This window comes from Plutella xylostella, chromosome 7, assembly GCF_932276165.1.
Source record: "Plutella xylostella chromosome 7, ilPluXylo3.1, whole genome shotgun sequence".
NCBI classification, from domain to species: domain Eukaryota; kingdom Metazoa; phylum Arthropoda; class Insecta; order Lepidoptera; family Plutellidae; genus Plutella; species Plutella xylostella.
The window spans coordinates 8,844,057-8,862,340 of record NC_063987.1 but is presented as its reverse complement, the minus strand read 5'-3'; the positions used below and the strand labels follow the sequence as shown (position 1 = coordinate 8,862,340).

Genomic DNA, 18,284 nt, shown 5'->3' with positions numbered 1-18,284 from the left:
AGAAAGAAAGAAAAAAAGAAACATTTATTTGACACATTGAACAATAAACACAGAAACAAAAAAGAAAGAAGAAAGAAAGAAAGAAAAGAATACTACAAAATATATATATGAAAAAAAAAACCTGAAAACAATACAAACCTCAGAATACAAACAAACAAGGTTGCTGTCAAAAGGCACCAGCTCAGCGTGTGCTGTGGCCAGAGAGGCCACAGCGCAGGTTTTCAGCTGGCCCTTAGTGTTATGACCTCAGTCACGAACTAAATAAAACGCAGCATTTAAAATTTCTTTTTTTTATGAATGCTTGGAATAAACACTTCATTCCTAATTTATAGTCTGATAGTCTGTGTCCTTGCTAGAGTTTAAAAAACATATTCAAAAATGTCTATGGTAGGCAATTCATTTTGCTGCCATTTTTTAGTCAAATAGATTTTATTTCAATTTGTATTTTTTAATATTGTTATCAAAATTACATAAAATTCAGTGTGTAGTTTTTTGAAAATATTCGCATTTATTTTTAAACTGCGATTGTAATAATTTACTGTATTTACATTTTTTTATTATATTTTCTTACTATTTTTTTTACCTATTTGTGCAGTTATTTCCTATACCATTGTGATATTTATTATAGTTTCATAGTTTTGTGATTTGTTAATCGTTTTCATACGCATAAATTTTGGTAAAAAACATCTTCCCGGGTCAATTTTAAATTTTCCATCGTGACCTGCGTCGCCGGATATCCGGCGCCTCCATACACGTCGTTTCTAGCGCTCTAGGGAATAGAGCTCGCCGTAGCGTTTCTTTCTTTTCTGAACAGGCGCAGTCCGAGCGAACTAGCAAAAGGAGTAAAAGGCTCCTACATAACCTGTCATAACGTAAGTATAAGTGAATATAATACTATACGTGGTAAGAGCTGCGTCCATTATTGTGCAATTGCTATCGGTAAATCGGCGATAATTCGCTGACTCACGGGAAGGTTACGCCGGAGTGACTGGGAAGGTCTTGTGTTATTTGGCGGACGAGTGTCTCTGAGAGTAAGTGGAGCAGGGTTATAATGTCGCCATGAGGTGCAAGGGTCGCCCAGGGCGGGCCTCGTGGCGGGGCGATGACCCTGCTTCTAACGGCGCCTTTTTGCCTCACTGATGGTTTTGTCTCCACCTATGTCCTAATTGCCACGTGTATTTCTTTTCAGCAATATATTGTATGAGTCAGAAGGTAGAAAAACCAATATTATCGGGTCAACGGATCAAGACCAGAAAAAGAGGTGAGTGAAGTGATTTCTTTGGTTATATTTATTCAATAATACGACTATCAACATTTCTGTTCGTCACGAAGCAAGTTCAAGGTTGTAGCTTCCGTGATCACTTTCTAATTTATGATCCAATTGCTTCACTTTGATGTCATTGGACTATTGGTACAACCAGGAACTTGATGTTTCTCATATTTATGAAATTTATCTGTCACTAACTAACCTTAAATTTCCACAATACTGACTTTCCTGTTGTGGTAATTTGTATTCATGGAAATGTTAATGTTTTCCTGGAATCCAAGCCACACAGCATGTGTACCTATCCAATTAAAAGCACCTAATAAATGAATATCCTACATTATATTTTAAATAGACATCACAGAGGATGCACCATTACTGCCCTACACCTTTGTATCTTTTGCTATATCATTAACTTAACAACAAATAGTCTACTGCTGGACTTGACCTTTCCCAAGGAGTGCTTATTTATAAAAGTTCAACTTCAATTAATGTATTGATATATTCACAGTTGGTAGTTGTCTTAATAACAGTAGAACTATAGTACAGTGCAAAAAACTTATCTGTTCCGGTGACAGTTAAATTAAATTGGTTCATATCTCATTATTTACTAATAAATTATATATTGATATAGATTAGATGGGTTTATTAAAAGCGCAAGGTTAAATTACCATTACGGGTAAACTTACATCTTAAAGAATTAATAAATATTAGACATTTACATGAGCTCTCACCGGAACAGATAAGTTTGTGGCACTGTAGCGTTTGTCACAACAGACAATTACCATCAGTGGCTGTCTGTGCCAGGGTGAGCCAAGTGGATGAGGTACAGTTTATACATCACTTAAGGATGCCTCTTTCATGCACCTCAGATTTATTACCGATTCACAATTTTATTTCGTTGTAACTTAACCATTCATGTCTAACCCAACTTGTGAGAAACAAAATGGACAGTAAAAAGTAGTTTCACAAAGCATACACCAGCAATGGCTTATTGTTTGGAGATAGAATGGAGTCATTGTATCACTGAGTCACACAACAGAGAAATTAATTAATAATAACTTGACACCTTCACTATCTACTCTATGTGAATTTAAGTGTATGGTCCCTGTTCCACCTTTATACCATATATTTTAGGAAACATTGGTATTTATTTTGTGTAAAAAACTACAGTAGGTACTTATGGAAAAGTCTTTTTTAATTATAATTTGGTAAGAGCCATGTTTCTTCAATTGTAACTAGCATTTGAGCAATAATTTTATTTCAAATTTAATCAAACTGTTAATATCTATGTACACAATACAATCTAAATAACTTATTCTAAACTTAAGAAATAATTTTATTACCTTTTTGTTCATAGTGATAACCTATTTGTTATCTAAGGTAGTTTGGCCTCAATTCAGTTCTGATAAAGAGAGAGGCCACTTCCTTTATAATGGTAATAAAGCTGTAAATTATTACTTACATTACAATGAATTCTGAAGAAAAGTGATTCAGAGTCCTTATTTCTATTTATGATGACATTTCTATGGTGCCATGTGTTTAGAAGGCTTCAGGCAAACTAATCATACAGTAACTTTGTAAGGCTTCAAATTATAGCTTCAATACATAGACTGGGTTGATTCACGGCATCTACTAACATAGAGATGTGAAATTCTAAAACATACAACCCTACAATCAATACATGGGGTAGGCAGATGTTTGTTTGCAACAAAATTTACAATTGTTATGGAACCCTAACTATCTGAAAAACACTTTACTCTACAAGAGTTTATCTATACATGCATCTCTTTCTAACCACCCTTATTCTACCATAGATATAGATAAGAAAAGTCAAATATGACCCGAACAACAGCCTCCGCAATGATCCTAGTCCTACCCATCCATTTATATAAGGAGACTTATATGCATCTTTTTCTAACCACACTGTTTGCCAACAGATTAGACAAGTACGTATGCATATCTGTCCATCGCAACCTTTCCCCCACAGACCCTAAAGATATGTTAGCCTTGGCAATAGTCCAACCATCTGTTTCCCATCCATACTTTAACATTATGAAACTTACATGCATCTCTTTCTAATCTTCCCCATTCACCCACAGATATGAAAGAGAAGTATGATCCGAACTACCCCTGTCAGGCTCCAACCTTTATACATACAAGCATCTCTTTCTAACGCACCCGTTTCCTCACAGATAAGAAGCGTTTGACCCGAACAGCCCCTGTCAGGCTCCAACTTTTACACATATATTTATCTTTTTCTAACTTTCCCCTTTCCCCACAGATGAGAAAGAGAAGTATGACCCGAACGGGTTCCGCGACGCTCTGGTGCAGGGGCTGGAGCGCGCGGCCGGCGACCTGGACGCGGCCTACAAGTTCCTAGACGCGGCCGGCTCCAAGCTGGACTACCGCCGCTATGGGGAGGTCATCTTTGACGTTCTCATCGCGGGAGGTTTGCTCTGTAAGTCGCTGTTTTATAAATATAATCTGTCATAGAATAGGTAGTCTATGGTTAGGAGAGGTTAGTCTGTGAATTGACGTCATTTGGGAAGATCTTTTTAAAACAAAATGGCGGATACTGTAATCTATGGGTAGGATGATGTGGTCTATGGTTTGGCCGCCATTTTGGGCACATATTTTAAGAACAAAATGGCCGATACTGTGTTGACAATAATTCTAGTTCTAGTCGTTTGTCGACGTTTCCGAAGTATTTTCAATTTTTGGTGTGTAACTAGATTTTCATTACAATACGGAGATAACAGTTGGGAGCCATTTTAGTGAATTATTTCAAGATGAAAATGGCCGATCCATCGTTTATATTGGGAATAGTATGACAGCTAGTATCAGATAGTATAATAATGTACTTTATGTACTTAACTACTTCTGCCAACACACCTCGTTCGATACGATCTTGAGGCAGCCTTGTGGACACATGCGGGGTAATTAACATAAATAGATACCAGGATAAATATATCTAATCTGGTTTTAAAATAGAAATAACCAGTCTAATGTAATATATTTTTTGAAAAGAATGTATTAAGAAGAAAAAACCTATCTTGTTGAATTTATTAAATTACACATGTTTTAATCATCAATCTTTCAGCTCATCTTTCTTAGGTACTATTTTTAACTCACGAAATGCCTTACAAAAGCCCGCTTTCGCAGCATTTGGCAGTGAACCATATCCAGCTATGTTCGTAGAGATATCTATAGCCTTCTAAGGTCAGGGCCAGTGAGTTCTAACATGAATGAGTCAACCTTATGTGAACACCCACTTTCCAATGTCCTATTAGGTATAATAATGTTCCAATTTTGATAGTTTGATTTTAAAACGTTCTTAATAAATTTAGACTATCAAAATAAAAAGTATAAGACAAAAAATTGAGAAATGTAAAATACCGCTAAAATCGAGCAAAAAACAAATCTCCATAAAGCCTATTAACTTATTTACAGCTGACGAATAAAACTCTCAATAATCCAACAGTCGGTTCAAGCCACACAAAGTGCACCACTCATCAATACATCGAGGGTCATTTATACCGACTCATCGTCGGAAAGCTAACTACCGTTATTTGGTTGAAATGTGCGCGCTCTCGCATAGTTTTATAACTGTATTCTCCTTGTAAATTGTTTGGTTGATGTCTTTTAAACGATACGGTCAAAGTCCGCTGGTTGAGGACTTTCGTTTTGTGTTGGCATGAGTGTGTCGTTGACATGCGTTTATTGGCGTCGCAGACGTTAATTATATGGCGAATAATTTGATGATTAGCGATTGTAGTTAGATGCATGTCTGCTATCTATTATCTCTTGACTGTTGGAAAAATTCTTCGAATTTGGACATAGAGATAAATTTTAACCTATAATAACATTTTCATGCTATAAGCCTCTTTAGGCGAAGCAGCATAACCTTCATATAGGACGTGTAGGTTGTGTTTTTTTATAAACACTAAATTGTTAACATTATTTACCTTTATTCAACATGATGAAAAAAACGGCTAGAGTACCGAACAACCATGTCGAGAAACCCTTTCTCGTTCACTTACCTCTGACAACATCCCACTCTCTACACACTAACCTAGGTCTCCCTAGCAGCACTAAGTCTAGTCTTTGCCCGCAGTGCCCGGCGGGTCGGTGTCTATGGACGGGGAGAGCCCCAAGACCAACACGTGTGTCTTCACCGCCAATGAAGACATGGAGTCTATGCGCAACTTCGAACAGGTAATATGTTACTCTATGAATATTTTAACGTCAAGCCGATAAAGAGAGCTGTGGTAAGTTCTGTTGATGTGTGTTTGTGCCATGGCAGAGGCAAAATAAATTTCAAATGAAGTCGTCAATCGAGACAGTTTAATTTATGTTCCATAAAAATGGCTCCGTCCTTTAAAATCATTTAGTAGATATTCCCCTGTATAATACTAATAGACTTCGAAATACGACCAAAATAACACCAACGTATCACAATAATGTATCCAAAATGATGAAAAAAACGGCTAGAGTACCGAACAACCATGTGGAGAAAACCTTTCTCGTTCACTTTTTCACTGACTTTTCTTCACCCCAACACCCGACCCTTACCACCCTCGACACAGCTCTAATACCCCCTCAAATTCCAGGTGTTTGTGAAGCTGATGCGGCGGTACAAGTACTTGGAGAAGATGTTCGAGGAGGAGATGAAGAAGGTGCTGGTCTACCTGAAGGGCTTCGAGCCTGCGCAGAGGATCAAGCTGGCCAGGATGACCGCGCTTTGGATCGGTGAGTCCCAAATTTTTGAGGATATTATTAACTTCTCTAGTATTGTTGTGTCGAAGCTATGCGGTTTAGGTTGAACTGTCTTTCAAAGCGATCTTGCAAAGATAGGCTTTGCTTTAATAGTGAAAACTATGATCTGCTGACACATAGATGAAGCTACCATACCCGTGCCATGTATATTAGCAATTGACAACATTTCAAAATTTTATACAGTTGAAATTCGAAAACCATTTAGAGATATGGCTCTAATATTCACAAAAATAAATGTTTCCGATTTTTCTATTGATTTATTTCAGAGAAAAACATAAAAATCTAAATTATCATTCGTGACATCACGATGTGGCATAATAATTAAACGCGCTTTTACTTCTAAAACATGAACAAAAAAAAAACATGTTATGTCACTTTGACAATGACAATGACAAACATCACTCAAATGTCTGTCACTTTTATGTGTCCTTGTCAATGACGGAAGTTCCTGATTGGTCCTTGCCACAAAATAAAGTTGAAGTTGAAGTTGATTGGTCCTTGTTCATGTCAAGTTAATGCATAGTTAATGTCATCCAACTTTTTTTTTTAGGTTAGGCAGGCAACGAAAATATTTTTATCCAAAGCCTCGACGTGACGTCACTCATACTAAAAATATTTTGAACTTTGAAATTAAAAAAATATATTAAAACATAGAAATATTAAGAAATAAAAAAATACGGTTCATCTAAATTTGTGATATCTCGTAAAATTCAAATAAAATCGGTGAGCATTTTATTTGAAATGTTGTCAATTCTGGTGTTTTATTGGTATTGATTCCAACCGATAACAATCAAAACTGCACTAAATTAGAGCCGGCATGGGTTCTTCTCCTCACGCCGGTGTCGAAGTGTGCGACAGTACTGTAATGGCGAGTGAATGGAGAGCAGGTCTACACGGCTACCCTCATCTACTCGCTGTCACTACATTTGCTTTACTATAGATAAATTATTATCCTCATAATATACTGGAGCTCCCAAATAGGGCGGCGTTCCTCCAATCTTAAAGGCATTATCTATAAAAAGTGGAATAGAAAGCCGAAGACTGTTACTCACTTCTGCTACACTACAAATTTGGAATTTTTACAATTATTTCTTTGCTTGGGTGAAACCGACTAAAGCCGTAAGCATAAATTCGGAATTTGCCCCTGAGTCACCCCATTTCGCCTTTCCTGTACCACTTTTTTCAACCTTATAAAACTTAATTTTAACTCTTCTTACCTCAGAACTCGTTTGCAAGTCACTTCTGTCTACTCCTGCGGGATTACAGTCGTTAGAATATGTATGTTTGTCTTGCTAACCTCCACCCCCCTCTCCCGCAGGCAACGGCTGCGTGCCCCCCTCAGTACTCCTGGTGCTGATCAACGAGCACCTGCTGAAGGACAACCTGGCGCTGGAGTTCGTGCTGGAGGTGTTCAGCACCATGAAGGCCGAGCGCGGGAACGCCTCGCTGGTCACTGCGTTGAAGCGGGGGCAGATTGAGGGCAGGTGAGGACGCGATTGTAAACTGTTGACTGTTTTTAGCGACAGTGAAAGCACTACACCTTTCAAACAAAATTTGATCAAGTAATTTTGCGTAATATATGGAAAATATCTCTGAAAATTATGTGAATTTTTGTTGCAAAGGTTCACAGTGGATAAAATAGTGAAGTTTTCTGGCTTACAAATTGCCGCATCTAGCAGAGTTCTATTATTTCTTTTTTTTAATAGAATTTTATGGAGTTGATAAAAAGCCCTGGCAGGCAGTTCAAAACTTCCCGCCTTTATAGCATGTTAGTACCTGATTATATAACCATTTAGCAGTGAAATCTATCACTGGACTTGAATAATAAGAAAAATCTTAGGAGTACCCCACAGCTGTTGACTATTAGGTTAACTAGGTATCTAAGTTAAGCTAACGCGGCTGTGGGCAGAAAATCGCGACATGTACTGGCCCCTCGCTTCTTGGTACAGGGGTCATAAATGTTGCTACATTTATACCAAAATTGAATTCACTTTTTTTGAACCGTCCTCATTGATATCCCACAATTAGAAGGTGATCCATCAGGTCAGTTACCTGACTCCCTTGTTACACATGCCCTGAAGGTCTGAACTGCCTACCTAAGCATTTCTCACGAATTTCTCTACCATGCCACGCTGTCCCACTGCTGGGTGGTGGGTTTACACATCTAGTTTACCATGTTTCACTTCACCATCAGTGAAGCCATATTGGTTTACATAAACTCCATATAACTCATAGTATGTACAGTGTACATGGAAGAAATTTAAATTCTCATCTCCCTCACAAACCCTCCTTTTCCTCTATAGCTCCCGTTAACTCGCATCTCTAGCTAGTAGCTGCCTTCCTTTGGGTGGTTCCCTTTATAACCCGTACTGTGTGTCTATTCGACAGACTGCTGGACTTCCTGCCGCTGAACCGGCGCAGCGAGGAGGCGCTGGCGGCGGCGTTCGGCTCGCGCGGGCTCGGCGAGCTGGTCAAGCTGCACCGCGCGCAGGCCTCGCAGGTGCGTAGAGCTTGCTGTATTGTGTGTCCTAAATACACATAGCCCGTAGATAGGCTCTTGCATACAGGACTCGCAGGTTAAAATTTACACACCAGACACCAGGACACCAGGGTTTAAATTTCGGTCGAAATATGCACTATGTTTAAAAACTGGCCTAACTATGCGAAGTAACTTAGTTTAGCTGGCAGTGGACGCTCGGCTTAAACTTCAACCGAAATTAAAACCATCCGGTCTTTAACCTGCTTGCGCGGAATTAACCTGTGATCGGACATAGAATGCAGAATAAAAAAAAAATGTGGGGATATCTCACACACGGCCATCCAACCCCAAGCTAGGCAGAACCTGTGTTATGGGTGTCGGACAGCTGATATATCTACACAAATACATAGATAGATAGATACTAAATATAAATATCAACACCCTTTTATTGGCTGCTTTCCTTCAGTGAGGAACATCTGTCTTGTCGGCTTAAGTATGTAGGGCACAATAGAACATGATGATACCTGATGACGAGTCCGAGGTGAGTTGCGAGTGAGTCGAGTAGCGGAACAGACGGAGTCTTTTTGTCTCTCCGCATAGCTCTTCTCGCGCGCGCCCACCTGTGACGATCTGGCAATCTGATTCTATTGCATTAGCTATAGATTTTACTATATTATTTTTGAGGCATTGCACATAAGGGTTTCTTGGGGCGAGGAGGTGTACCCCTTTTGAGGTCAATATACCACTTTTGGAGCTTAACATACCTATATATAATGAGAAGTTGTATGCTTCATCACGCATTGCACCAACCAAAATACCATCACTGTTTTGAAATACTCCTCCCTAGCAAAATTTATGCCAACTCGCTCATGTGTAAACAAAAATTGTCTACGTATCTACTGACTTTCTTAAATTAGTTTAACCTATTCCATCTTAGAAACTATACAGCCAATTCCAACAGTAACTAATCCTTCCCATTATTCCACATCCAGGAGGCCCGCCGCGAGCTGACGCAGGCTCTGCTGGACGAACTAGCGGACGAGAAGCCGCCGAAGGAGCTGATCCCCGAGCTGCGGGAGCTGGCGGCGCGCACCGCCATCCCCGACCACGAGGTGGTGGCCATTGTGAGTATCCGCGACTGTCGAGCGACCGAATAGCGGTCTGCACTGCAGATGTTGAGGGACCAAATAGCGGTTGGGGGAGGTCTATGTTCTCACTTCTCTAAGGGCTAGCACGCGGCGCATTTAAGACACGACAAAAGTTTTGCATCGCGCTCACTCACATCACGCAGCCTCAAGAGCGAGCGCGACGGAGAACTTTTGTCACGTCTTAATAGTGCCCGTGCTACAGGGCCAGGAGACTTTAGTGTCTGAAGATGATGATTTGTTGATAAGTTTATTATTAATTAAATCCATGTAACTACAATGTTTATATGGCACAAGATTCATTAAATCATCTTTACAGCCACATGTAGATAAGTAATCCGTGATTAAACCCCTAATAAAACACTCTTAACATGATGATACCTGATGACGAGTCCGAGGCTAGTGGCGCGTGGCGGGAGTGAGGGAGAAGGCAGAGTCTTTCTGTCTCTCTCGAGCCCCCGTCATTGCCGCTAGCCAGTGATGATTCGGCAGGCTGATTATAGATTTGTATGCTAATTCACGTTACAAAACTATTTGAAAAATGTTGTTATTTAGGTGATATCTGCGAATCTGTCTAAAGGTTTTCTTATGGAAATTCCGCGATATAAATTTACTTTAACACTTGACTGTTATAATGTTTCTATTTTTAATACATATTAAAAAATATAAGCAATACTTTCATTTTATATAACGTGTATTGTTACAGATTTTTATAAGACAGGATAACTGTTATTATTAATTTTGTATTTACCCAAGTATTTCTAGTAGTTATACACTCTTTGTACATACGAATTATCCGTATCATTTTGTGTAAGTTACGTAAATTGGCATACACACAACAGCAACCATCCTTACGCCCTTACGGCCTCTTCCATCCCTACCCTTGTAGAATATTCTATTACAATTTAATCTCCATGTTCCAGATCTGGCAGTGCGTGATGTCGCGCGGCGAGTGGAACAAGAAGGAGGAGCTGCTGGCGGAGCAGGCGGCCAAGCACCTGCGCAGCTACACGCCGCTGCTGGCCGCCTTCGCGCAGACCGCGCGCGCCGAGATGGCGCTGCTCTCCAAGGTACGTAGATGATGATTATTATATTGCCAGGAGTAGTAAGTAGGATGTATCCTTGTTACACCTACCGAGTAGAGTGGCGAGACAGTATTTTCAGCCAATGAATGGCTAGCAATTATTGACTGATCGCTCGGCCACTACTCCGTAGGTGTAATCAGGGTTATAGAGGTAGATTCGTGATGGCGTAACCGGTAAAGTCTCTGTAATTCATGAGGTCGTAGATTTGAATCCTGCTATGAATTCTTGAGAAATTATGAATTTTAAGTACATGCCACATACTCTTACGGTGAAAGAAAACATCGCGAGGAAACCTGCAAATAATATAATCTAGATATGTAAGTACTCATTCAAAAACGGCGATACAGCTCGTGACCTATCACGTGACTGCAAACTTACAGCGGCTCTGAATACCCCTTCGCTGATTACAGTCGAGTCGTGAGCATATGTCTCGTAGACGTTGCCCCTAACCAATAGAACATCATGATACCTGATGACGAGTCCGAGGCGGGCGGCGCGCGTCCCGAGTAGCGGAGCAGATGGAGTCTTTCCGTCTCTCCGCACAGCTCGTCTCGTGCCCGCCCGCCCGTGACGATCTGGCAATCTGATTCTATAGACCCTTCATAGCTATACTGTATTTCATGAATAAAAGGCAATGGTAATCGCAGCTACCAGCTTTTTTATGCCTTAGGCCGTATACAGAAAGAAAACTGGAATCTTATAAGCGCTTACTTTACTATTGATATTTTTCGCGCTTGATCTGCACTACTGACGACCGAATGGCGTAGTGGTTAGTGACCCTGACTACTGAGCCGATGGTCCCGGGTTCGATTCCCGGCTGGGGCAGATATTTGTTTAAACACAGATATTTTGTTCTCGGGTCTTGGATGTGCCCGTAAAATGGCAATAGACTCGCCCCCTATTACATTGGGACTAACATAACACTCTGGCGAAAAGTGGGTGCAGCAATGCACCTCTGCCTACCCCGCAAGGGAGTACATTAGTACAAGGCGTGAGTGCGTGTTTTTTTTTTTTTTGATCTGCACTGGTTTACCAAAATTTGGAAAGGTAAGCGCTTATAAGTTACCAACTTCCTTTCTGTATACGACCTTAATCACAGGCGCAATAATAAGATAAGTCTAAAGCCATAAATGAGCCCAACTCACAGTTATTTCTGAACTTACCTTACATTAATTAAATTTCCACACTCCCCAGGTGCAAGAGTACTGCTACGAGAACATGTCGTTCATGAAGGCGTTCAGCAAGCTGGTGCTGATGCTGTACAAGAGCGACGTGCTGTCGGAGGAGGTGATCCTCAAGTGGTACCGCGAGCCCAACTCCAGCAAGGGCAAGCAGACCTTCCTCGACCAGATGAAGAAGTTTGTCGAGTGGCTGCAGAGCGCTGAAGAAGGTGGGTTCTTAATCTGGTCGCCTTATGTTTAGGCTTTTCATCATGCGTTTATTAGGTTTTGCCGCGGGAATTTCGGGGTTATTACCCCGAAATTCCCGCGGCAAAGTAGCCTACATGTTAATCAAGCTCTTCTCTTCTTTTCATCGAAATAGTTTCAGTAACGTTTTGTGAAATAGTAGCAATGGATAGAAAAGGAAATGTCAGGCTCGACGGACCACAATAGCAATACAGATAGCATCTAGGTTTTTTGGTGAAAAAGTCTGCTAGCTGCAGTTTTGTAGTCTCGTAAAGTTAGGTTTGTAACATTGTCCTTACTAACTCGATGGTTTTAATATTAGTATAAACTGCACTAAATTAGAGCCGGCATGAGTTCTCCTCCTCACGCCGGTGTCGAAGTGTGCGACAGTACTGTAATGGCGAGTGAATGGAGAGCAGGTCTATACGGCTACCCTCATCTACTTGTCGTCACTACATTTATGTATAAATTTAAATATAACACGGTTAGATCTACCCGAGGTCGCATAAACATAAGCATCTACTGAAAAAACTGATGAAAAATATACATTAGGATTGTAAAGATATTAATTTATTGCGAATGTACGTAATAAGCCTTGATTATAATCGTTGCTATTCCTTACAGAGTCCGAGAGCGGAGAAGACGAAGATTAGAGTAATAAGAGCAGCAAGTGAGACTGACAACACACCAACGCGTCGCTACCCCTAGCATCCACTAGCATCCACCCGGCATCCAGTAGCATCCACCAGCAACTACTAGCATCCACTAGCGTGCCACACTCGTAGCGGCGCGCAGCTAAGCCGCATCCGTATTATTAAGTGTAAAAAGCTGCATTCCATTCGAATAAAATTAATGTATAACCCTTATTCTGAGGTTCATTTCGGGTTAATCGGAACGTAGCTGTTATAATTAAAAAGGTAATAATAAATAGTAATAATTGTTACGGCGCGACACGGAAGTTTTCTACAAACTGTACTATATTCATTTCTAAAGTAACATGTTGATGGAATACAATATTTTTTATTCAATTTTTTTAGAAAATTCCAATAAATGGTGGTAACACGCAATGTACTTGTCTTTTATTTGTCGTCTCTGTATGAATCCCACTTAAAAAGCCTTATGCACCCTTATGCCATAGTTTCATTTCACCATACTCTGTTAGATCGTTAACTCCCTTTCATATCATAACATGCGATTAGTTGTTGATTTTGGACACATCTGTCAAGAATTCAATATGGATATTGTATTTTAGATGACTCAATGTAACAGGCTAAGTGCCAATTTCACCATTCTCTGTTAGAGCATAACCAGGGAGTAGTGGTTAACTTTTGACACATCTGTCATGAATTTTATATGGAGATGACGTTTAATTTATAAATCAATCCCTGTCGGTTAGATAACCGAGAATGGTAAAATTGGCACTAACAGGGGTGTTAATGATCTGACAGACTATGGTGAAACTAGTCATAAACCTATCTTCCTTTTCGGTGAGGTAGTTTTAATTTTGGCAGTTTCATGCGGCTAGTAACGAACAGTTTGCCTACTGAGAACGCAGCCTTATCCCCGCTAGTTAAAATAACAACATAGTTATCAAACCATAGAATAACGAGACTTGATATTCTATGTTCAAACGAATCATTTAGGAAGTAATGAATCATAAAATTACGACGTACCCTTTTTACTACAAAAACAATATAGTACTTATTTGTAATGACTGACACTAATTACTGTGGTCATAATATTAGTCTATGCTGTGGTCTAGTGGTAGAAGCAGGACTTCATCCTGGATTCAATTCCAGGTGAGATAAGTTGAAAGTATGGTATGTAAATAACTACCTACTATCAAAGAATAACAAAACAAGTACAGTAGTAAGTACTCGTTATTCTATGCCTATGTAAAAAACTGGAAAATTGTTTGGTGACAACACTACACGCTAGATGGCGTTACTAGTACCAATGTAAATATAATCTAAACGTTAGGTACTTTTCTCACCAAATCTGAATGAGAAGTGTGAGAACTCTGCTGATTTATACACTACACTTCCGCACATAAAACCCTCACCAAATTAATTTATTCCGTGGCTTTTATTAGACTAGTCATTATTTACAGCTTCTAAACTACATATAGAAAGTTAAACATCATAGTTAATTATCAATCCAACAATAAAATCACCTATAAAAAAACCTCATCGCATACATAGACATAAAACACGATCATTCATTTATTCATCAAACAGCGCGGCGGCGTGTTCTATTTCATCTAACCCTGAAGTAAAAAATAGACAGAAACCGGCCCAAAAACGGTACCGGACTATAAGAACACAAAAAGGAGAAGTTATAAGGCAGACGTCCTTGGATTCGCCAGTTCGGCTGCAGATAGGTAGGTAGGAATAGCTAACAACGGAATTTGTTGCCAGCCTCGCTTCAATAATGGAACCCCTGGAAAAATGGCGTCTTGGAATTAACAAATGAATAAATAGGAAGTCGTTAGTGACGGTTTGTGTGTGGGGTGGAAACTGGAAACAAGATTTCGGCACGTGGTGATAAAATACGTTTCTTTCTTATAGACTATGGGACAAGATAGAACATAGGTAGATAGTTTTGTAAATAAACTGACTACGGCCACCGGTATGAAAAAATGGCATCTGTTATTTTTTTTCATTAAGTAGTAGGTACCTAACCTAGGTAAATAGTTTTTGTAGATCATTCATACATTTTTCGCGATTTAAGGGTTATTTGAAGATAGTTCAGTAGAGTCGGGTAGGTACTGCAATGTCTGTTTGTTTACAATCAAAACATTAAATAATACCGACTTACTCTTCAGTCGGTATTATACACCTTTCCTTAGCATGACCGTGGTCACCCTATCAACTATACAAAACCTAGGTATACACACTACATAATCTAAGTGCTTATTAAATCAGAGTAGGTACTTAATTCGTTTTCTCCGTACATTTACGAGCAAACCGAATGACCCCGCAGATTCCGCACAAAGCCGTAGGGGCGCCACTTCCGTTGTATTCACTGGAACTAGTTCCAACGTCTGTTGTTCAGCTCTTTGTGTCCTACCCTCGCTGGTCCAAGGTCGCCAGCTGAAGGTCAGGGTGGGGACCTTGAATTTAGGTGATCGACAGTCGCGGATTATTGGATTCATATAGCTTAGAATCGATGTTATTATTATTAATGCCGCATACATTCATAAGATTCAATATGGTCATAAAATTTATATTTTGACTAACAATTTTCGACATGTTTTACTAATTCACTATGGATGTTATATCTGGAAATAAATGTTTAATTAAAAAAAAATTATAAATCGATCGGTAGGTACTTTTCTTTCCACAACATTATAATTATTAAGTTCTAGTCACTACGTAAGGCACAAATTGAATAATATTTAAGTACCTAACTAAGTTGGTACTCAACTACATACTAAGTATGACGTAAACTTAGGTACATTGAAGTATTTCTTCCTACCGTAGCCGCATCTTTCTTTTCAGCCTACAGCAGTTGTAAGCTGGACAGGATTCTGAGTATGCTACCCAGCTCGATCCCCGTCCGGGATAGATATTTTATTTATTTTCACGTTTTGGGTTTTAAACTCCAACCCGCTTGCCAAGCGTGGAGATAATCAAATAACCTAATAACCATCCAGTCTTGGAGAAGACACATAAAATATCCTGCAGTAGGCTATTAGGTAGGTACTTACAGGTTGATTGGTTTTTGATTTATTTCGAAGTACCTACTTATACTTATATCCAACTTTGTATACAGAATGTAACTAGGTAGAATAAGGACAGATTAGATTATGACTAAATTAAGTTACTTATAGTCGCTTGAGCGGATGGCAAGGCGCACGAACAAACAAACAAGTTTATTACCTCCTGTTATGTAACGTGGGGCTCTGAGGGAATGCCAAATTAAAATCAAATTCAATGAGTTTGTTCGTGCTTTGTGCCTCATCCAGGTATAATATCGGTGTCGCGGAGCAGGGCTTAACATGCAGGGGTGCCCAACCTTGCCACGGGAACTTAGATAATGGTTAGATATTCTCACTAATATTGTTAACGCGAAAGTTGGTTTGGTATGTAGGAAACTGATACCCTGGATTAACACAGGCTAATTTTATACCGGAATTTCCAGGCAAATATTTTTAAGCTAGTTGAGTTACAGAAATAACGTACAGTTGTTATATCACCCGAGGTGGCTCCTTGCATGCACCCCCATGATATTCAAGAAGTAAAAACGACGATTATAAATAGTGGACAGTGTACCTAAATAACGTTTGAATTTATTCTTAATTCATGCACAATAATTGGGTAATACGTGGGTTGGGTGCAGAAAAAAACAGTTTTAGCAAGTGACTTCAATAACGGTAGCCATGTCCCTAAGTACAAATTAGTGATCATAATTTTATTGACGAAATACCGTATTAATCACATCACACTCAACAAGTCCACGAAGTAAGTCATTCGTCTCGACTCATTTAAATGGCAATAAACCGTTAACTGATTTGATTACACGCTCAGTATTGAAAACTTTTTCACACCACCATTAAAAATTAAACACTTTTAAACGACCAGTTTCCTTTGCAACAAAAAAAATGTTGGGCACCCCTGCTCTCTCTGCCTCTGCTTATCCGTATTGTGTTCAAAATAAAAATCTTATTGAAATGAAATAAGTACCACGATGCTATTGTCAATGGGTCTTGCATTCAGTTCGAGTCTTTAAGCCGACGGGCGTAGCTTCCATTTTTAAGTGTAATAAATGTAAAAGTAAGTTTGCATGCTAGGCACTCCTGCGCAGGTGTGCCTACATTTCAGGGCCGACGAAATCTTTGAGAGATTTCCTTTGCTCTTACACCACGTGTATGGGGCAGCTGCCTCTGCATGTCCTTTGAGCATAGATCTGTCTGGATCCAAGCGAATGGCATTAATAAATGCTAGTGCGGACTCTATACAAATCTTTGTTCAGCGGAGAGCTTAATTTGAGTATTCTTAGGTAGCTTATAGGTCTATAGTCAGAGCTTCTATTTTACGGTGCTCATTTCGTCAAAGTGAATTCGCAATCCAATAACTAAGGGTGTAGGCACAGGATACTAGAATTATTTTGTGGATTATAATGTACCTACCTACTATTACTTTTATAATAACATTAAAAACCCATGAAAGATAAAGACCACTGTCATGTAGCTGTGCTTATATTTTATGGAAACCTCAAAATCACCACGTGGAATTTCCCAAAACTTAAGAATCTTAAATTAGCACATACACTCTCACGTATTATGTCTTTCAGGGTAGGCTGACGTGTAATTAACTAGGTAGTAATCTACTTAAGTAGGTACTTAACTGGTATTGATTGCTACACCCACTTTATGCCCAGTGAAAGATAAGAGGTCATGTTTTGGAAACAGTAGAACAGCGGGGATTCGAACCCACATATATACAGGGTGTTGCAAAAAGGGTATACTAAGCCGAAACCTACATGTGCAGCATGTTATATCTAAGCCCAAAACTGAAATCAGAATTTGGAAATTCGCGAAAAAAAAAATCCATAGTAAAAGTCACGTGACCAACAAAGTTTCTATAGAAAATGATATTTTTTTTTCGCGAATTTTCATGCGATATAACATGCTGCACATGTAGGTTTCGGCTTAGTATACCAATTTTGCAACACCCTGTATATAAATAATAAATAGGAGTAAATTCAAGAGAGCCCACTTCGCCATTAGCCAAGTATATATAAACCTGACCCCACGATCATTCGTCAACAAACAGAGCGGCCGACTCAAAGATCTAACGCGTCAATAAAAAGTAAATTCGAAACTCAACCTGAAACCCTGAAGCTCGCTATAGCGATAGTTACACCACGAGGTCCATGAGTGACAGACAAACACACGCGATACAATGGTTCTATGTCAGTATAGCACATAAAGTTACATTTAGTTGAGTTGGATATTTTCTCCTATGGTATAGCAGCGCCTTTGTTATGCCGCTCACGATGTAACGATCTAACAATAGCTTAATATGTTGAGTTATGGAAGTTATGGGTCACATTACACATAATAATAAGCTGTCAACAAATCATATCAGTTAGCACCCCCTGGCATCCCCCTAAAACAGTATG

General features: G+C 39.4%; 1 protein-coding gene across 2 annotated transcripts; it reads left to right on the top strand.

The window, feature by feature from the left end:
* Positions 1-404: 404 nt before the first annotated feature.
* On the top strand, positions 405-13,225 carry LOC105386413 (protein krasavietz). Of its 2 annotated transcripts, none has more exons than XM_048622069.1 (11): positions 405-872; positions 1,190-1,261; positions 3,549-3,725; positions 5,382-5,482; positions 5,878-6,016; positions 7,362-7,527; positions 8,432-8,543; positions 9,515-9,646; positions 10,591-10,737; positions 11,947-12,142; positions 12,783-13,225. In XM_048622069.1, the coding sequence occupies exons 2-11, from the start codon at positions 1,201-1,203 to the stop codon at positions 12,809-12,811; spliced, it is 1,260 nt and encodes a 419-aa protein (XP_048478026.1). In that variant the 5' UTR covers positions 405-872; positions 1,190-1,200; the 3' UTR covers positions 12,812-13,225. The 2 variants fall into 2 exon arrangements, with proteins under 2 accessions (XP_048478026.1, XP_048478027.1); XM_048622070.1 differs by lacking the exon at positions 405-872 and adding an exon at positions 961-1,031.
* Positions 13,226-18,284: the final 5,059 nt, after the last annotated feature.